General features: G+C 39.7%; 1 protein-coding gene across 5 annotated transcripts in view; it reads left to right on the top strand.

Moving 5' to 3' along the window:
- Window positions 1-17,997, top strand: part of LOC120736963 (T-lymphoma invasion and metastasis-inducing protein 1-like) — a 41,934-nt gene extending 23,937 nt beyond the window's left edge. For all 5 annotated transcript variants that reach the window (XM_040037375.1, XM_040037371.1, XM_040037373.1 and 2 more), the window contains exons 8-27: window positions 474-620; window positions 751-825; window positions 1,237-1,407; window positions 1,578-1,682; window positions 2,114-2,195; window positions 2,400-2,486; window positions 3,456-3,668; window positions 5,188-5,288; window positions 10,400-10,585; window positions 11,478-11,546; window positions 11,892-12,017; window positions 12,120-12,228; window positions 13,043-13,222; window positions 13,307-13,425; window positions 13,520-13,628; window positions 14,539-14,597; window positions 14,732-14,837; window positions 14,960-15,047; window positions 15,160-15,332; window positions 15,551-17,997. In XM_040037375.1, coding sequence (XP_039893309.1) covers window positions 474-620; window positions 751-825; window positions 1,237-1,407; window positions 1,578-1,682; window positions 2,114-2,195; window positions 2,400-2,486; window positions 3,456-3,668; window positions 5,188-5,288; window positions 10,400-10,585; window positions 11,478-11,546; window positions 11,892-12,017; window positions 12,120-12,228; window positions 13,043-13,222; window positions 13,307-13,425; window positions 13,520-13,628; window positions 14,539-14,597; window positions 14,732-14,837; window positions 14,960-15,047; window positions 15,160-15,332; window positions 15,551-16,086 — 2,841 coding nt within the window. In that variant the 3' untranslated portion in view covers window positions 16,087-17,997. The remainder of the gene's footprint in view (window positions 1-473; window positions 621-750; window positions 826-1,236; window positions 1,408-1,577; window positions 1,683-2,113; window positions 2,196-2,399; window positions 2,487-3,455; window positions 3,669-5,187; window positions 5,289-10,399; window positions 10,586-11,477; window positions 11,547-11,891; window positions 12,018-12,119; window positions 12,229-13,042; window positions 13,223-13,306; window positions 13,426-13,519; window positions 13,629-14,538; window positions 14,598-14,731; window positions 14,838-14,959; window positions 15,048-15,159; window positions 15,333-15,550) is intronic.
- Window positions 17,998-21,969: the final 3,972 nt, after the last annotated feature.

Below are 21,969 nucleotides of genomic sequence, written 5' to 3'. Positions count from 1 at the left end.
CCTAGGCTAGTTTTAGAGCCTGCTGCAGGCACAGTGCTGATATGTTTAATTCAGTATTTATTAAAAAAAAACCCAAACCTTTTACTTATTTCTTAATAGTTAAGCAGCCTAAAAAATGTCCAAGTCTAGTTTTCATGCATAATATTTGACTACTCTATATCTGTATGATTAACACGACCATTTATTCAGTCACTTAAGACAAGGTAATTTCCATAAACCACTCAGTGAAATGTTCCTTGATCACTTTTTTTATATACTCAGTTTTATTTCTTCTTTCTCTTTTTGTCAGAACTGTAGCTTTCCTCTCTTGAATATTTATGATTTTATTTATTTTAAAACCCCCTAAAATATGCTGATATGCTGCACTTCTAAAGTCATTTTGGCAAAATGGGATTTGACGCGAGGTCAAACAGATAGCTGTCGATCTCATTTGATCCGTTTTTGACCCCACTTCGCCGTGTTACGTTTTCCAGGTGGCAGCCCGCACAGAGACCGGAGTGAGGCGGCGAACGCAGGCCATGTCTCGTTCCTGCAGTAAGCGCAAGAGCAGGTTCTCTTCCCTCTGGGGTCTGGACACTACCTCAAAGAAAAAGACAAAAGCCCACCCAACTGTCAGCCAGGTCTGTGAAGTGTTCCACCTCCTTCCAAAATTTCCGCGCTTAATCACAGCTGACAAGTTACTTTTGCCCATTTCTCAAGCATCCATCCTACCTGACTGGTAACTTGCCATTTTGTTGTTTGCTCCTGCAGGTTTTTGCTGATGGTGAAGAGCCCATTAAAAAGCCAGTAGATGGCATATATGTTGATCCTGCTAAGGAAAACACAGTAAGGATGAATAATTCAGTTATCTGTTTGCATTCATTTGTCAGTGAGCAGTTGGTCAAACAGAAGTGTGAACTTCCTCAACAAAATATGTGGCCAACCTTGACATCAGTGAAATATTACCCCTTAATGTATTCTGAGTAAGCGCCAGAGCCAAAGTGAAGAGTTTACAAGCTGTGACAGCTACTCAGGCAAATTAGAGCTTTTAATTTTTCTTTCATTCCCCATTTAAGCAAATGCACTATATGGCTTGGAAAGTGTATTCCGACTACTCTGTGATTTAGAAGGAAGATGCAAAGTATTGGTGAAGATGGATTATTTTGGAGACTATTTTAGAAGTATTATCTAAGTATTTGAAGAAGTCAGACCTTGCAGTAAAGTGTGTTTAATTACTTTGGATGTCTCCATTTCAAGAAAAGTGAGGAGGGAACTGTGAAAAGCCTTCCACGACCCAGCACAGAGAGCGATATCTGGGTTCCTGACCACCTTACACCCTCCTGGGTATGTCTCCCAAATGACCAGCCCGTGCTAACAATCATCCAGCCAGGAGAGTCTGCACTGTGTGTTCTCGAGTCCATCTGCAAGGTAAAAAAACACAGAGCCTCGAATGAGCTACGGTTTAAAGCGATATTCATAAGACGCTTAAACTGAAAGCCACACTGAGCCAGAGAAATACCAGCTGTTAGGAAAACATGAAAGATATCTCACTGCTGCGATTCTGGATAAATTTCTGTCTTTTTGTGCTCATCCCACAGGCTCATCAGCTCGATCCCACTAAACACTACTTACGACTCAAATTCCTAATAGAAAATCAAGTGCAATTCTACATTCCCAAACCAGAGGAGGATATATGCGACTTGGTATGTCACTGATATCTTGAATATGATCTTTCCTCCCCCTCACAGGCTGTTTTGAAAATGAGTCAAGGTCAAGAAATGTATTTTAAAAAATGTCAGGAGTTGATTTACAATGTATTAGGAATCACAATAGGAAAAAAATACTACAGCAACAAGGTTTATAATAAATAAAACTATGTGCCTGGGAGATCCATGCACCAAAAATAATCATGGAGAAGCTTTATAAACAATATCTGTAACCTCTTTTGTAATTAAATCATGTGATCATGACATAGCAAAGAAACTCCTCTATAAAGAGCTGCTAGAGCTGCTTTGTCTGAAAGTACAGAAAATTAATGGCCTCCTTCCATGCTGTCAATAACCCACCCACCACGCCATGAATGAAGTAGGCTGTTGTTTCAGGATGTATAATGACTTCCTTTTGTTCCTTGCAGCTGTACAAAGAAATTGAGCTTTGCTCTAAAATAACTAAAGTAATCCAGTTTGACAGAGATGAATCCTGCATGATTGGTTACGGTAAGAATAATTTTCTATCTTTATTTAGAATGCTGCAATGAAGTCTGTGTTAAAGACTCGTATTTCTGTTTTCTTCAGCATAAGAATTGATTTTCTTTGACCTTTTGTTAACCATCCCTATTTGTCCCTCTGATGCTTGGCTAATACCAACATTTTCTCTCTCTCTGCTTTTTCTTTCTCTTCACATTTCCCTTTTGTGTTCAGGTTTCTCCATTTCGGTGGTGGAGGAGGATGGAGTACAGCAGCTCTACATCACCGATGTAAAGGCAGGGGGATTAGCCTTTGCTAAAGGTTAATTATCCTTCATTTCTACTGAAAGAACTCTTCCTAAACACACTTTGTATCTAATAAGCCACACTTTAAAGGAAAATATAAACAATGCAGGTTGCCTTAGCTGTTTTTAGTGCTTCTCCATTTTCTCACATCAAGGCCAGGAGAGTTTTCATCTCCTGCTTGGTTTCTCTTTCGAAAAATGCATTAGCACGTTTATTCAACAGGTAGAGAAGGTTTTAGAGGACACAACACTTCTCAAGGGTGCTGATTACTATAATCATGCCTCTCACTGGCCTTTATGAAGAATTATGTTGAATCTGACACTTAACAATGGCTGCTTCACACCGGCTCTCCTGTAATGAAGCTGAAGAGCTGAATGATGTCAAAATAAAGATAAAGAGCATTGATCTCAGAACAATTATGACTGATGTTGGACAACAAGTGTTAATGTGTTACTGGCTAATATTTCACAAAAAAATAGAGAAACGGGTCATGCCTGTGGGGCTGAAATTAAAACAACAGTCTCCAAAGTTGTAGATTGTGGCTCAAGAGTTGGGAGTTTGTCCGGTTCGAGCCCCGGCTTGGACAGTCTCGGTCGTTGTGTCCTTGGGCAAGACACTTCACCCGTTGCCTACTGGTGGTGGTCAGAGGGCCCGGTGGCGCCAGTGTCCGGCAGCCTCGCCTCTGTCAGTGCGCCCCAGGGTGGCTGTGGCTACAATGTAGCTTGCCATCACCAGTGTGTGAATGTGAATGGGTGGATGACTGGTTGTGTAAAGCGCTTTGGGGTCCTTAGGGACTAGTAAAGCGCTATACAAATACATTTTACTTAAAACACCATTTGAACATTTCAAGCAGGAGTTGTTCGATTATTGCTAAAGATTAGGTCATTACGATCTGATATTAGAGAACTTTTTTTTTAGTAAATGAAGGAACAGGAGACCGTAAACTGGAGCTGATGCTGAAAGCTGGTTGTGCATGTTTTTGCAGGTCTGAACGCAGGGGATGAAATACTTCAGTTAAATGGAAAAGACTCTCATAGTCTTAATTTCTCTGACATGAAAGCAGCATTCTCTCAGGCTTCACTGGCTCTGACAGTCAACACCTTGCCTGCGGTGGACCGCCGTCAGCTCTGCTACTTGCCGCCACGCCGCTCAGATGCAGAGGAGGATCTCTACACTGACATTTTCTCCCAAAGTCAAGGTAAAAGGAAAAAAAGACATAAATGGTATACTTTAACATTATGCAGTGCTGTGTGGACTCTTTAGCCAACCTTTCTTTCTTTTGCTGGGGAAAAAAGTGCAGTGATTTACTGAAATATATGCAAACATAAACGATACTACAGTCAATAAATAACAACAGGATTGAAAGTCAATATTTGCTTTGAATTCCTTTATTTTTTTAGCACAGAACTCTTTTCTTTCTTTTCTTTTGAAGTCTCTTAGCCAAGCTTATTTTAATTTCTTTAAGTAGTCTTCAGGAATAGTTCCAGGCTTTCCAGGCTTGAAGGACATTTAAAGCTCTTCTTTCGATGTTGGCTGCTTTTGGTTCCGTTCTCTGTCACAATATTTGTTGCAGCCCAAGCGTTGCCTGTAGACACTTTCTGATGTACCTTTTTCCTGACCTCCTCCATATACATGTACATTCATTCACTTCATAAGATCCGCTGCCACTGATTTTCTGAAGTCTGCCTTTTTCTTGCCCACCCTTCTACTTCTATGACCATTTCCGATTAGGCTTTAGTGAGGAGCAGATGGATCAAATGAAGGACCAGATTCATCTCTCTGGTCCTCATATTTGTGCTGAATTTTTTTTTTTCCTGTTTCTGGAGGACTTTCACCTACTGTACATAGATTTTTAGGCATGCCGCTTTTTCTTTTGTCCTCCACTTGTACAGTTGCTCTGTTTTTGGGTTTGTTTGTTTTTTAGGCTACACTGTACACCATGCAGTGAGATGCCAAGTTTTTGGGTAACAGCTATTTTGGAATCACAATTTTGGTCCAGAAATACAATTGCATCTTTGTAGGACAGATTAAGAGGGCCACATTAACAAAAAATGTAGATTCCTGAAAATGGTCAGGTACAGGGATTGGATGGAAAAAGCAGCCAATGCCCACAGAAAGATCTCAACTTTCAGAAAGTGTGAAGAATGACTGCGCAAGACCACTTTTTAATGAATTACAAGAAAATCCAGCTTCTTGGAAGCCAAACATAAAGATATGATGGATGGCTCAACACTTTTGCACAGTACTGTATTTCACTTACTAATTTAAAGTGCCACTGGTGCTTCAATCCTTGCATGTTTATAGGTCCAATTAGCAGAGGTTAATGAACAGTTTAAATTCAATTCCCACAAATCTAAAGCGTATCAAAGCCATCAGATGCTCACAGTGTGGTGATGTTTACGTACTCACCTGGCATGTAAATGAATCAGAAGCGTGCAAGTAGGCAAATCTCAAGCGTATATTTTATTTCCATGCAAGAAGAACTGACTTTCAGACCATCATCCTTAGCGACATCAGTTTCATTAATGCAAACACAATAGATTTACTGGATTTAAATGAGGAAAAATAGGACATTCTGAGCAGTTAGCTTAGTGGATTAGTTTAGGAAGGTCTTAAATCGTAATAAAATGACAAGGCAAGTAAATGTATTAATCTAATTTAAAGAGGAGGGGGGGGGCTTTTGTGACGCATATACATGACTGTTTTGTTTCTCTCAGAGGAAATCCTGGATGATGGAGTTGGACTGTTTCTGGAGAGCTCAGGAGACAGCCTGGATGACGACTCTGAGATCTTCAGTGAGTTCGACGAGTGCACAAAGGTAAGAGCACAATGTTTATCATCACTTTTATTATTATTATTCTTAGTGTCATCACAGAAAACATCTGACAACCAAGCTTTCATGTAATATTGCAGCGCCTATGCTTCTTTTCCGTCCTTGTTCTTTACAGCACACCTCTTAGCTCTGGTATTATGAGAAAGCACTCACAGGCATTTCGCTTCGCCACAGTTTGACTCACCATCTGTTACTGGCTCATTTTATCTTGTTTATGAAAGCAGAGCAGCATCCATAATCAACGTGAGGGTGTTAACCCCATGCTTCTCAACACAATCTGTATCAGGTTTCTCTTTTCCCTCCATGACACACAAGTCTAATGGAATTTCATAGCTTCTGACATGATTAAATCAAAGGGACCTAAATACAAAAATATCTCATCATTGCTGCATGAAGTGTATCTTATGCACTGGAGACAAAGGACAGGACAAATGATTTGCTTTGAATGAAACAGCCGAGTGATGGATGGGTTTGATTAAGCTTGCATTGTTATTGCTTGATTATGCGAGGTTAGTAGGACCAGGTAATAACTGGGGGTGGATTCATTTTTAGCTATAAATGAACAGAGACAAGTTTAAAAAAGAAAGCCAAGACAAGCAAATAAGTCTCCAAGACCCACGTGTTGCTGTTAAAGTGCTATGACTAACAAAGATGTCTAATTCGAAAAAAATGGAAGAAGAAGAAAGGCGAAAAAATAGTTAAAGCGGCAGTCCTTAATCTGCTCTCTGTAACCGACTTCAAAGGATCACTGGGCACTTGCTCATGAAATGCTGAATGAAAGCACTGATGTGCTCTTGTAGATTAGTTTATCTCTCATCTCTTATGACAACACTTGATAACGACATCATTTCTCATTGTACCCGGTTAAATTTGGGAGCTCACTGCAAGAGCTCCAAGGATCAATGTGATATCCTCAGACATCCTACTTACCCTTCAAATTCAGGGCTGGTTACATGACTGCTTCTTTATACGTTGTCTGTTTTAATCACGCCATTGAACTTGTCTTGCTTAATGAGCAGCAGTTAATCAAGTGCAGCTCTGTAACTGCCTTTGTAATTATTAATGATATTATAGGGATGAGGAAATCGAGACTAGATCTAGACTATGAGTAAACTGAAGGACAAAATCTGTGGTTAAGATTGTGATCTGCTGTGCTAAATACTGCTTTTTCAGCTATTTTTTTTTCGTCAAAAAAAACATTGATTGCTTTCATTCTCCTTTGGGCTTTCTGTTTGAAAATTAACCAATAGGTTCCTTTTGTGAGATCAGAACTCGCTTTTTTCTTTGTGTAGCATTGACGGTATGCGAATCATTAAAAAGATGGCCCTGTGAAAAACCTCAAAGCAAAGAAAAGCTGAGATTTATGTCCTCGTATCTGAAACATGTCTATACGTTTTCTCGAAATCAGCTCAGGAGTGGCTTAACAAAGTGATAAAAATATTAGTTAACTAATTTATTTTCTGGCTCCGTTTTGAACATTGTCGTTGTGCACACCATGACTTTGTATGACAACAGCTGAAAAGATGATCAACGATTTCCTACTTTCAGTCATTGTCAGATATAGATAGCCAGCCTAACCTTTGTAAGATTGTATTTTGTGCTATGAAAAACACATAGATTTCTAATTATTTTATGGGGCAAAGTACTATCACTGTTTTTCTGTCTTGTTATTATAAAAGCTATGTGCAACATAACCTCATTACGTACTACATATTCAAAGCAAGGACTTTGGCACAGGCCACCTACATCATTTCTCAGCGATGCCAATTTGTGTGCTCTGGCTACAGGCTCAATAGAGAAGAACTCAGTGCGGCATCATTTTGTAATCTGAATAACAGCCTCTAAACTGTTTAGCTGTACACTCCCATCTCTCAATGACAAATGTGGAGTCTTTATGTGGGGCATTCTGGAAAAGTAGGAAATTACTGACTGAGTCAAACAGGACACACAGTGGAAAGCAAGTCATGCAATTCAGTTGTTATGCGGGGGGGGACTGGATGTTTGGTGAAAACAGCAAGTGTGTATTTTTCTTCTTCACTGCTATGGCATTTTCAGAGCTTGTAACTTAATCACAGGGACCATTGCTTCTTTTGTTACTTGTTAAATGCTGCACGGCAGTTCACCCCCTCTCTAGCCTGCTCCTCGGCAGCTCCCCTCTCCCCTTTTCCTGAAATCCTGCATTTGTATTCTACTGCGGCGTGGCTTACCCAGTCAATCCTGCTCCACTGCAGCCTTGAGGAGGAGACTCTTTCCATCCTGCTCCTTTGCTCTCTCCCCAGTCTGGAGGATTATCGAGACTAATTTACAATGCTGCTAGAGTTGACCAGATCTTCACACTCACACTGTGTGCCTAAGTTTACCCAGCCTGTAGAGAAGAGAGAGAGCCAGAGAGAGAAAACAGCAGAGTACTGGTGACAAAGCTACAGCAGACTGTGAAGGAGCAAAAGAAGGGGAGTTGGAAGGCTCTAAGTGCTGGTGGGCGGAGAGGAGGAGGCTGAGCAGCTCCACTCATCCTTCATCACAAGCACCACAGCATCTTCTCCTGTTTTTTTTTTTTTGTTTTGTTTTGTTTTTTTAAACCAGGGAAGACAAAAGGGCTCAGAAATGTATTGGAGAGACACAGTGTAGACTTTGCTCTTTCTAAAGCCCGGAGTCTTTGTTTTCTCTCTGGTACTTTAACTGACGCTGGCTGTCCATCTGCACCCGGCTATGTCTATCCTGAAGTGGAGCAAGCACAGCAAGCGCTCCACAGACTCCATCTATGACATGCTTCATCTGGTGAGCCTCTTTTCTTTCATGCACGTCGTTTTTTTTACCTGCTTAATTCTTGGTGCTGCTGTGATAGCTGTTGTCTCATTCCAGTGAGAAGAAAAACAAAATCACCTGTCCTTCTCAGTGTTAGCTTCACACCTCTCGCTGGCTGCTATAGACCAATGACAGGAAGCTGTGAGTCACTGTCGTCGCAGAGTTGCCCCATAATCACTGGAATGCTCCAGGAGATGCCAAAATAAAATACTGCATATAGGAGCCCATGCTCTACAAGTCTTACTGCAGATGACTTGGACTTTATGCGACTTGGACAATCTACTGACTATTTCTGAGTTTCTCTCTTAGCACCTTAAGCTGCGATATCGGGCTTCAGTTTCAGAGAACAGACGTGCAGTCTTCTCCTCACGCCATGCTTTTATGCTTTGAAGTAGTTTATTTCCCCCAGCAAATAAAATATAGATTAAAAAATATATCTGTGACAGGTTTTCACATTTACACATTGTTCTTTTAAATAGATACAGAAGCCTGTGATTTTCTTTTTTCTCCCCCTCTGTACTTTCTCTCCTTTCTAACATGTCATAAGTGTCCAAGCACCCAAAGCTGTCATAGTGTTAATTAGCCTAGATTGTGAAGAGCATGACTTGACTGTGACTGTCTTACTAGGCTTAGTAAAACTTGGCAAAATGTTCAGAAAAGAAACAGATTTTTTTTTCTGCACTCTTGCAATCTGTGTGTGCATTTCCATCTAGCATTTCATACTCAATTTTATGTGTAATGTACTGGACCTTACATATCATCAGCTGTAAGTTTCATAAGACTTTTTTTTTTAACTTTTATTTTTTTAAACTAAATCACTCTCTACATCCAGTTGGTTTTACTTACAAAGTATGTGTTATGTTCATTCTGACCAAAAAATATCAGATCTAACAAATCACAAAGCATTTGTGAATTAGTGTAAGATCCATTTGCAACATTGCATTTACAGACACAGCACCTCCTAGTTCATCTGTTTATGTGAGAGCTGCCTGCTTAATTTGGGAACATTGTCAAGAGGAACAAATGGCTGTCGTGCCTCACATATCAATGTCTCTTTGATTAGATAACAAAGCTGATAACCACGGTCATTTGCAAAGCTGCACGGGAATATCTGTAACAGTTGCTGGATAACAGTGTTCTTCTTGTACTCTGTTCTTCTCGCTCTTGCATTTTTCCATCATATTTTTGTGAATGACGACAAAGAACATCAGGACTATGGCCGTTTTTCATCAGCATTTTGGTAAATATTGGAAAAATTGCACACGCATTGCTTTTTAGAGACAGCAGAATCCTTATGTTTGTTTGTCTAAAACTAAAAACTAAAAAAGTTTAGATGTGAAGACTGACAGCAGCTAAGATCATAATTAGGTTTTCTAATATGAGAACCACAACCTTTCATCCTCTGCAGCTATGTTGATGTATAATCTCAGTATTTCTCAGGGGAGCCTATAGGTGTGAGAGGACAAATTGTTTCTGTCCAGCCTGTAAAACTCCATATAAAACAAAGCACACATCTCTCAGCTTCCAGTTATGAACTCAATAATGACTACAGCTCCTAGTGGTCCCTGTTATGTGACTGTCTCATTTGATCTTTATCATGTACTTTCAAATGAAGTCTGGCCTCACAGAGTGAATAAGGCTTTGATTGATATGATTTATGCTCTTTGTGCTTTCTGCTTTGTGTTTGTATTGATTTAATAAAAATAAAAAATAAAAAAAGCCAAAATGCCAGTTTACATTTATGGATGCTGAGGCTGTAGCCTATTGTGGGCAAAGTAACAAGTACTAGTTCAGCCATGTAGGCTGCTACTGAGTGGGGTCTATTTTTTACCCAAAATGATAGTCTAATGCACATCAGCGCTGGTCACCACGGCAACCCATACTGTATGTGGACAGACACCGTTGTGTGTATATTTTGATTCTGTGAAAGAGCTGAATCATTACACCACCGATCCATCAGTAGGAGGAAAACACCAGGGAAAAGAGCGATGTGAGTGAGAGGGAGGTGGAAAGTCATTGTTATGACAGACTGAAAATAGACCAAATTAGTGCAAATGATTTTTTTTTTTTTAGAGCTGCCTCACTGCCTCTTTCCAGGCTCAGTTGCTGTACAGTCATGGATGTGTGCACAACAGTAGGTAGAAAGTGGCATCTGCTTCCTAATGTCTGTGGCTCCCACCTTTGTGAACATTGCCGTTTTCTTTTATGAAGGATTTTATCACTCTTGCCATTGAAACGCTCATCTTTTTTTGGTTGTTTCCCCCCCCCCCCTTTTTTTTTTTTTTTTGCAGAGTACGGAGCAGGTCGCTGCTTTCTGCCGCAGTCTCCATGACATGAATTCCTTGGAGTGTGTGTCCTCTTCGCCGAGCCCGGAATCGCCCTTTCCACCTCCTGCAACTCCCAGACAGCTCTCTGATGCCGACAAGCTCCGCAAAGTCATCTGTGAACTCGTGGAGACCGAACGCACCTATGTCAAAGTCAGTATCACTCATCTTACTTGTAGGAGGCAGATGGTGTTTGTGAGTGTGCATGTTCCTCCTGTCCATCGATCGATATTTCTGTCTGCCTTAGGTCGTGTTAGGCTTCCACATTACCCATTCAACATGACCTATCCATATTTATCTCTGTGTCTCGGGAGATATGAGCAGGACACAGCTGTGCCCTTGCTTGGATATTGCCTAATCTTTTTCAGCCCAGTATAAATATGGCTCAGTGGAATAACTGGGTTAGCGATGCTATATAATGGAATAATTTAGACTAACTAAAATGTTATGCCCTATTTTACGGGCCACAGATATAGTTATTATAGAAATTATACTGCAAGTGACTGATGGTGTATTGTTCAAACAGACATGTGGGTGCATTTTTTATGTCTGTGTGTCTTGTAGTAGGAGTTGCAGTTTTGTTGCTAATGCAATAAATACAGGCAAAACACTTGAAGGGGTTTTGATTTCAAGTTGACAAAGCTTTAATGAAATACCACATAATGTGTTTTGTTTGCTACAAGTTTGAGCACGTCATTTGGAGTCAGTCTCATGTTACTTTTGATTGCCAGGCATTTGTTCATTTCTTAGGCTTTCTACATTTCAGCTCACGTTTGTATTACCAGAGTCATATACCTAATTTGGTTTCCATATAGCCGTTCTTTCTGAAGAAAAAGGCACCCACCAGCTGCTTTCGGTTTGAGCTTGAATTACTTATTTGTCCTGGTGTCTGACTATCCCTTTCTATACCTGTTGATTTGTTAAAAATGTCAAAGCCTTATTTAAAAAATGCATTTTTTTGTGTGTGTCCATATTTCACACGGTGGCACAAGGCAAACCTGAGTAAAGCACAATTTACAGACTCTTTTTCATGGTTTTCTTGCAGGATCTCAATTGCCTCATTGGGAGATATTTAACCCCACTGCAGAAAGAGACCTTCCTTACTCAGGATGAGGTATGTCAAATGCTCCCCATGTGCCTTTATGGGGTCCAGGCTTTTAAATGCCAGTACTGTTGAAATGTTCTAAGAAAAGTAGGTTACATAATCATGTGAAGTGCAGCTCTGTGTGAGGACAAGAGGGTTGGATGATGTGTGAGAGAGATGGGATGTTTGAAAATAACATGTTTTATCTGCACTTTCAACAACGAGGTTCATTTGGTTATATTCAATTTTTGGACATTTTTGTGGTTTAACTGGTAGCAAGAGATTAATAAAAATAATATTTTGAAATGCACTGGAAGGTGTTAAAATTCTTTCTTTATTTAAATCTCATCTCATCTCAAATAATTTTTCTTTCAGCTGGATGTTCTGTTTGGTAACTTGCCAGAAATGGTGGAGTTCCAAGTCGAGTTTCTCAAGACTCTGGAAGACGGGACGAGACTGGTTCCTGATTTGGAGAAACTGGAGAGAGTGGATCAGTTTAAGGTATGCACTTATTCTTTGAAATATACAGCAAAAGACTAGCAACAGGTATTTAAAGACCCGACAAAGTCTTTGAATTACTGGTTGTGTGACTCCTTTTTACAGAAAATCCTCTTCTCCCTCGGAGGCTCTTTCCTGTACTATGCAGACCGGTTTAAGATCTACAGTGCTTTCTGCGCCAGCCACACCAAAGTCCCTAAGGTCCTCGTGAAGGGTGAGTAAATGTGCTTCAGAGATGCAGCCCTCCTTAAAGGAGAAAGGATGCATTTAGGCTCCCAGGGCTAAAAGCTTTGCACAAATGTATGGTATATAATGAGCAGTCTCGAACACTGTCTTCTAAGCTAGTACACCCACTCCCTTCAGGACTTGACTGGATGGCTTTGTTTTCTGCATTTACATTCAGTGAGTCAACTGGTTATCTGCCACACTGTTTAAGGAGGTGCTATTAGAATAAAGCTGTTTTGTTTTTCTTTTTCTTTCTTTTTTTTGAAACAGTAAACAGATTTTTGTTCTGCCCACTCATGTTTAGCTGCTGTTCGATAAAAATGACCCTTCTGTAAAAACAAAACAATTCAGACCTTTTGATGTGGCTTCTAATCTCTAATGCAAGACAAAGCATGCTTGTACGCCAGTAATCTGCATAATATCAGGCTAAACATAAGCAAGCAGACAACAAACTTATAGATCTCACCCCAACCGGTCGCAGCAGATGGCCGCCCCTCCCTCAGCCTGGTTCTGCCGGAGGTTTCTTCCTGTTAAAAGGGAGTTTTTCCTTCCCACTGTCGCCAAAGTGCTTGCTCATAGGGGGTCATATGATTGTTGGGTTTTTCTCTGCATCTATGAAGCGCCTTGAGGCGACTTTTGTTGTGATTTGGCGCTATATAAATAAAATTGAATTGAATTGAATAGACCATTAGTGAAAATACTAGGAATCCAATGTTTATCAGTTACATAGTGAAACGCCTCCATATGTTACCTATTTACCTACTTTTAATTATCCTCTAAGTGTTCTTTTTTGGTCATTCCAGCCAAAACTGACCCCAATTTTAAGGCCTTTCTGGATGAACGAAACCCCAAGCAGCAGCACTCTTCCACACTGGAGTCTTACCTAATCAAACCCATACAGAGGGTTCTCAAGTATCCCCTCCTGCTGAAGGAGCTCTTCTCGCTCACAGACCCAGACAGTGAGGAACATTACCACCTCGACGGTAAGACAAATTCTTATAGCAGATCTCAAAAGTATGTACAATCCCAACAACCCGCCTCATAACGTGATTTGTGCTGGACTGCAGTTGCCATGAAAGCCATGAACAAGGTTGCCAGCCACATCAATGAAATGCAGAAGATCCACGAGGAGTTTGGAGCTGTGTTTGATCAGCTTATCACAGAGCAGAGCAGTGAAAAGAAAGAGGTAGATCGGAGAAACCTGGCTTGGTTCTGTTATGTTAACCAAAAATGACACGCAATTGGAGCAGATTGGTTGATTATTTCGTTCCAATTACCAGGTTGCTGATCTGTCAATGGGCGATCTGCTTCTCCACAACACTGTGACATGGATTAACCCACCTGCCTCCTTAGGAAAATGGAAAAAAGAACCCCAGATGGCTACATTTGGTATGGCAGGATTGTTGATTATGTAATAAATGAATAATAAGTGTATGTATGCTGTTTGGATTCCATCTAAAAATGTCAAAACATCTGATGAAAAATGACAAATTGACTGTGATGGCACAGTCACACACGTTGTGTAAAGCGTGCACATGCATCAGGGCACATTTTGGAAAGAACTGCCTAGTAATTATGGAAAAATTCAAATGCCTTACACTCCATAAGTGACAGATTAGCAGCATTTGACAACATTTCAGTTAACTGTAATGTGGGTTGCATAGCAGTGCAATAGTTAGCACTGTTGCCTCACAATGAGAAAGTTTCTAGTTTAAATCTATTAGTCAGTTGAGGTCTCCCTGTGTGGAGTTTGCATGTTCTTCCTTTGCCCGTGTGGGTTTTCTTTAGGCTCTCTGGCTTCCTTTCACATCCAAAGACAGGCATGTTTGGTTAACTGGTGATTCTGAATTCCCCAATAATGTGAGGTAGACCAAGTACTTGGTCTAGAATAAAGTGCTATAAAAATGTAGTGCTGTAAAAAAAGGTAGTCTAAAGTGCTTTGAGTAGTCAGACGGGCTAAAAAAAACCCATGTGTATTAGTTGCCCCCCGACTTCTGACCATATATAGTATTAATAATAACAATAATGGTACTAATAATAATATTAACTAAGGTTTGGATAACCCCAAGGATGCTTTACAGAAGAGTAAAAATGAACTAAAACATATAAATAAACAAAAAAGTCTTTTCATTTTAGCAAGAATTGTTCACAATTGTGCACCAAAAAGAGACCAGCAACCCTTCCTATGTAGTTTTTAATGAACAGACCTGTTGTTAACTTCAAAGTTACATATGTTGATTTGACATGTGACCTGAACCCCAGTGATTACTAAGTCTTTTTTTCCACCAATGCTTTCTAGTGTTCAAAACAGCAGTGGTCTTTGTTTGCAAGGAGGGGTCCAAGCAGAAGAAGAAAATGGTAGGTTTTCACAAAAACAGGATTGCATCAGCAACACCAAACCCCAATCGCAAACACATTGTTGACTTGCCTTTCCTGTGGACCATTTTTCGCCTGTAAAAACAAAAACAAAAAAATTCTTTACTTGACTGAAGGGAGGTTCCCACCGGGTCTCTGTATCTTCTGAAGAAAAAGATCCCTTCAGATTCCGTCACATGATCCCAACTGATGCCCTTCAAGTCCGGTCTATGACCAATGCAGGTATAGTAGATTACAAACTTTAGTAGCACACTAGTTCTAGCTTCAGTCCGACTAATGATTATCTCACAATATATTACCAGATTTCTACGTATATGAGACATTAGTGATGATTTCTCCCTCAGATGGCGAGGGCTCTGCTGTGTGTGAGATTGTCCACACAAAATCGGAGTCAGAAGGAAGACCGGAAAGGACATTTCACTTGTGCTGCAGGTGAGGATTTCTGCTAAAGGAGGTTCAATTACACTGCAGATTACAGCTTACCCACTACTGATAAAGTCCAGTCTGCTATCTAACGAAGTGACAAACTGTCTACCTTTCTCAGCTCTCCGGAGAGCAGAAAAGACTTTGTGAAGACAGTCCACTCCATCTTGCGAGAAAAGCATCGCCGGCAGCTCCTAAAAACAGAGAGCTTACCACTCAACCAGCAGTATGTACCCTTTGGAGGAAAACGGCTGTGTGCTCTGAAGGGAGCCCGCCCCACTATAAATAGAGCAGGTAAATGCCAGTCTGTAGATGCATTAACCCAACAGCTTCAAGTGCACAATTTATTTTTGACAGACAGGCAGAATCCTGTGGTTTTAGCCTGAGTTTTTCATTTAAGGTTTTAACCAGTATTGTAGGAAGATAATTACTTTCAACCAAACTCCAAAGTGATGTACTCAAAGTAGTAAGTTCATAATAATTTATCTCTCTGATGTTCTGGGGTTTTGCAGCATCTGCCCCGACTAGGACTCTCGGCCGAAGGAAGTTAGTGCGCAACCGTTTCACCATAGACACGGATATTGTTTTTGATGGTGATCCTGAACAGCAAGACCTCGTTTCACCAGAGGAGCCTGGCTCAAAACGGTCCCAGCAGGATGAGGAACCAGATCAGCAGCAGCAGCAGCAGCAGTCTGACTTGGCAGGTGACACAGACCGCTGGGTGGAAGAACAATTCGACCTAGAAGAATACGAAGATCAAGAAGAGGTGAAGGAAACTGACATCCTCAGTGACGACGACGACAACGACTTCTGCCAGACACCAACACCTGCGTCCATTGAGACTGACCTGGAGGCCCCAGTCATGGCTTTGACCTTGGAGGGTGTGGAAAGAGAGAAGATTAAATCCCCAACAGCCAGTGAGACATCTGACATGGCGAAGCAGAGAACCATGATCAATGACAAGACGGAGGATCAAAATCAGAAGGAGAAGGATGAGATTTGGGTAAGAAGGGAGCAATCAGGTTTATCCCCAGACTGTGCCACATAAAAGCAGATGCCAGAAGATAGACAGCGAGTGTTCTAGACAGCTTTACATGGGCTCCATAAAAACAAGTCATCACAAACAATGCATGAGCATTGATGTATATTGCACAGCTAGTAGAAGATATACCCTTCTTTATCTTATGCTGAATGCTTTTTTTGTACAGGTAAGAATATTAGTGGAGCAATACAGGAATCCAGAGTGAGGGAGCTTTTCCTGAATCGAATGCTGTTACAGGAAAGTCAAGTGTAAGCTTTGAGGGTTGAAATAATGGTACAATCACAGAGTCTAATCAGTTGCTTTGATTGGCATGGTTTGCACATTTGGGCGGCATTCTTTAGTCCTGCCTGCTGTTGCCAAATTTGGGTATTGTGAGAACATAAATATTTGTTATGTCTGTGTTACTCAGAGATATTATCATAGTTAAGGGCTGTATATTATTTGTCCTTAAAGAAATAGAACAATTAATTGCAAAGGACCGTTGTCTTGCATAGTTTACTATACTTGTGGATTTTCACATGAATATACACTGACATGTTTTGAGTACAGACTTCCTGATGTATTTGATTTTGATTTGCTGTTTATTAACTTAAAGCTATCTTTTTACTCGGAGAGACAGCTTGTTCTTTTTTTGTTACATTTAATAGGATAATAGTGGAATTATGTAAAACTCCCCTTGTCAAAGAAGCAAGGGGATTTCATTGTTTTGATTTGGCATAATCCTGTTTTACTTGAATTTGGCTGTTTCACGTGTCTTTGTTTACTGTGAAACCGTTTTGGTGACATTTACTTTTCCTCTTCAGTATTACCACTCATACACATCGATACTTAACACTCCACTTGGAACCACTCAGTATTGTACATAATACATCTGGGGTCTGTTTCAGAAAGCAGGTTTAGTAAAATAGCTGACATTGTTAACCCTGTCACAAGAGAAAAAGTCAACAGTAGGTTTTCTTTAACAAATCTGTCCAGGAGTTTCTCCCTAAAGAAGGGCCTTGGATTCCCAGACAGATACGCCTTAATAAATGTGACTGTGTGGACATTTAGGCGCCTGTCAGGTTGTGAACCACTTCAAAGCACTGGAACATTTACCTTGCATTACTGTAGTAATCACAGTTTAGCACCAATTTGTATCAACATTTGGACACATCAAATACTCATTCATTAAACATGTGTCACGTAATGAGGAGTGAATCATGTTCATGATTACATGATTGTGTAAATACATGTCAGTAGAGCTGCAAATGAAATGACTAAGACTCTAAAAATAAACTAGCTATAGTTTAAAAGTGAGTTTTTACATATAAGCTGATATTGGTTTAGTATGGTCTGACAGCATTACATGTTGAGATATTTACAAACTTTAAATACATCGGCTCACTATCATTAAATCTAAAGCCCATAGCTAAGAATTCCCATTCAGTTTGAACCTAGGCACAACCTCATATCCATATTTTATTCGCTTTATTTATTTCTGTCCCCATCGATTGAACCAGCTTTTTTTGAACCCTATCTCAGGGTTTATCAGTTCAGAGTTCAGGGTTAGCTTAGAGTTTGTAAACCTGCTTCCTGAAAGAGACTTCAGCTTCTTTAAAAAATGTCTTGTGTGTTCAAAATGATTGTTCACTAGTATTGGAATACAATGCAATGTTCTTATTTATTCATCTGTAAATTAATTTGTTAGCAGCAAACACAGTCGTGTTTTGGGGTTTTTTTGTTTTTTTTTTGTTTTTTCCACTGAGAAAGTCCAAATTTGCTCAAGCAATCAAGGGAAAGACTTGCCGTGTGCAAAATGAAAGAAGTCATACTTGTAAACAATTCATTGTGCTACTAAGACTGCGTTTTTATTACTGTGTGTATATAGAAATGTACTGATATCATAATAAAAACAGTTGTTTCCTACTTATAATTTAACATGTGTGGTTGGTGTGGTTTTAATCAGCAGCCTCGTTTACTCCCTGCAGCTCAGCAGATACCAAGTCTACAGGACCATTTTGTGATGGGAGAAAACAAAAATGTCAAGTCGACATGCTTGTAAACAACAGAACTAAGTGACTAATCGATGCTCAGCTACCTTAAAGCAACACTTAGAGACTGACTGCAATTGCAACAAGTGGAAAACTTAAAGCTGAACTTTAGAAGACATTAAGAGCCACTCAGAGTGTTTGCTAGCTTCGGCTCACTAAGTGTCTGAGTGATGGTGCGCAACCTAAATCGCCATTAACAGAGAAAACACAAAAATGTCTGCAGTCAGTGTTTAGTGTTCACATAACAGGAATGAAGCAAGCTGAGAATTATTAACAACGATTAATTTAATCTAAATGTATACATTCTATAACTGGATATAGAAAATGAACACCGTACTTTCCAATATGCCTCCTCTAAATGAGTAATTTGAGGTGTTGTCATTACATGGACATTTTTTCTAATGAGAAACTATTGCATTTCAGTGCTAGTGAGTCATTTCCTATTTCGTTAAAGCTCTTTTTGCCAGTCAGGTTTTTTGAGAAATACAAAGGCGGGTGCAACAGATGAGCAAGGGGGAACGGTGGCCAAAAAATTCAGGAAGTGCATGAGCAAAGATAAACAACGGTTGCAGGAAGACCCTTCTCTGGCATCTGCTTTTTGCACACAACCTTAAAAAAGATCAAATCACAACAATATGAACTGGAACGTGTTTTAGCAAACTGATACTGAAGGGCTATTGTGTTTTAAACTGTCTACTGTCTTAAGCGGGAGAAACACTGCTGCAAAAAGCACATGGAACAAGAGTTCAAAAGAACAAATCTACATTCCAGATTACAGAATGCCAAAAATAGAAAATGTAAGTTTAAATTGTCTATTAAAGGTAACGTCCTCTTGTACATTAGTCAAAACATTACATCTGTAACCCTGTTATGAGCTGTAGACAACTGTCTTCCACCATTGTTGAATTCTCTGCTTCCTTGGAAAAGAACAATTTCTTCAGTATTTTCAAGCTAACATCAGGAAGAATGGCAGCACTCTACAATCAGTGGGTACCTTATCTCCTCTTTTATAACTGAGCTCTCTGCCCCCCACCCCCAGCCAGCACATCCTTGTCAATCACCACCCCCAACACAAAAGCTCTGGTGCTCCTTTTAGATCAAGGGGAAAGATCTCTTCAGACTTACAGCCTTGTGATGTGGAGCAATACAGTACAGTTCTGAATAACACGACTCCTTGATTAAATATCTGCCAAGAGATAAATGGAACCATCCTAATTTATGGGATTATTTATCTTTTAATATCTCTATTTATAATCTTTATGTATTCATAAAAGGATATTACAAAGCAACTAATAAATGAATGATGAAAGAAAATCAAAGACTAAATCTAAAATCAAAAGAAACAGCCAAAACATTAGAAGAGGCCAAATGACCCATGTGGTACAAACACATTAGCCAGCTCAGCAACACCAAAAGGACTGAAAAGCCACAGAAAGCGAAAAATATGGGGAAAGAAAGGAAAATTTATGGCATAGGCATGTAAGGCTGCCAACTTATTGATGATGTGACTAGTGATAGAAGTAGCAGGATGAATTCTGTACATGTGTACACATGTACAGGGCTGTACTCTCCTCTGTTTTAGCCAAATGCTGCTAGCCTGATTATATGGTGATTTAAGGTGCAAATGGATAATGACCCAAAGCATTTTGCAAAAGCAAACCAACAGTTTCTCAAAGCAGAGAACTGAAATATTCTCCAGTGTCACGTCAGTCCCCTAAGCTCAACTCAACACAGCATGCTTTTGAGTTGTTAAATACCAAACTAAATGCAGAGAGCTGCACAAAGAAGCAGTAAATGTTTGGCTGGCAGAGCATTTCCAGCGAGGAAACACAGTTCTAGACTGTTGAAAATGGGGGGCTATGTACAAAAATAGCTGTAATTGCTAAAGAAATAATTATGGACCGTAAAATACAAAAAACAAGTCAGCAGGTGGGGCTGTTCTGTAGCAGTAGGTACCAGGTACCTTTTAACCTACTTCTATGTGTATTGTCTTAAGACAAACAATGCTACATTTCTACTAATCTATAAAACAGGGCTTTGCCTTGCATTAGATTTTAAAAATACTAAGTGCAAAACAAGATTTTAAGCTTTGTATTAAGGCTTAAAATATGGTTCTGCACCGTGTTGTATGGATAGCACAGAACATTTGGAATCTTAAACTATGCAATATTTCTTATACAACAGATAAGAAATAACTGTCTTGTCCTTCCCCAATCGCCCACACTTAGATTGCAAGTCTTCATTTGAAGTAGTTCACCAAACAGTGGATAATGCTTAACATCCCTAAAGAGGTGCCTGCTTCTCACTCTAATGTACACTGTTTATTCATGCGCCATTTGAATGCTGGTAATTGCTAGCAAGATCAGTTTGGCTTCCTGCTTTCAGTGGCTCCTGCTACTGACATCCAAACTTCAGGATGCAGTGTAAGGTGTATGTTTCTCTCCTGGCCCTGACTCCTGAGCTGCAGCCAGCAAGGGGGCTGACGTGCTGCTCTCTGGCATTGGTTAGCCTCCTGCTGCTCAGTCAAATGAGTCTGCAGTGGACATCATGCATCTGAAACAATCAGCAAGCTAACCAGTTGGTCCTCATGATTCTAATGAGCTGTATTAGGTTCCTTATCCCTCTATCATCGAAAGGTCACGTTATCAGATTTTTACAACCCAATGCTGATCAATGCCAAGCATAGGGAGCTTGGAGATGCTTTCTACACTAGAATAATTTTTCTCAGCACTACATTTTGCATATATAGTTTAAAAAAAAAGAAGCAGAAGTACAAACAAATTACATCGTGCACTTTTCCAAATACTTATGGACTAACGAAAGAAATCAGCAGGTGGAGCTGCGGATTAGGCATCCACTGAACCTGCTTTATGTGTAACATCCAGAGGCAGACTAAACTAAGTAAGAAGTAATATCTCTAAATTTGACAAATTAGCACTTTTGGGGTAAAAGAAAATTGTATACACCACTTATGTATAACACTTAACATCTCCAAGCAAGCACCCATTTTCCACTCTGACGTATGCGGTTGTTTTGTGTGATGTTTATGTGCCGGCGCTTACTTGGAGGCTCAGTATTGGTGTCAAGCCTTTGTGTTTTAGTTCTGATGTTCCTGAAAAAAAATATTTTGCTGTATGCACATTGGTTAATTTGTTTTATTATTTTTAGTAATAATAAAAATATTAGGAGTAATAGTAATATTATGCAACTGCAGTTTATACGGTACTATACTGTAGAACAAGGGAGTCCACATGTCTTAACCATAATGAAATGCAGAAAATGCTGAGAGGTTAATGCTCACAAACACTGAGATTTTAAATTTATCACAGATTTTTCTAATTTAGTTAGTTTTTTTTTTTTTCCATCTTATAATCTATACACAAGAAACCATAAGCCATCTTATTTAGCTTTATGAGAATGATTACTCTAGTAACTGTTTTACCAAATTTAACGACTAACTCATTTCAGTTGAAGCAGTAAAAGAATTATCAGCCTTCTTCCTGGAATGTGTAGTCATGTTTACATTCAACAGGTGCCACACTGCATCTACAATCTTGTACCATTTTATCTGAGTTGAATCTATATTTTCTATATATAATCTATATACTTTTTTTTTTAAAATCAAAATTCATAGCTGTGAATACACGCTACAACATAGGTTTCTTCACAGCTGCAGGTTTCTCCCTATGAGGATACATGTTTACATTCAAAGCAGGTGAGGATGTGATGATGGTATCACTCAGCAAACCTGTCCAGCAGGTTTTGCAGTTTCTGTTCCTGTTTTATGACCTCTCCTGTTACATCTCTCTCTCTGTCATTCTTTGTCTCACCTGCTTCTCAGAAACGAGGTGAGCAGCAG

Source organism: Simochromis diagramma, unplaced genomic scaffold, assembly GCF_900408965.1.
Source record: "Simochromis diagramma unplaced genomic scaffold, fSimDia1.1 OVJJ01000463.1, whole genome shotgun sequence".
NCBI lineage: Eukaryota > Metazoa > Chordata > Actinopteri > Cichliformes > Cichlidae > Simochromis > Simochromis diagramma.
Note: the sequence above shows the minus strand (reverse complement) of the source record. Positions and strands in the feature narration are given on the sequence as shown.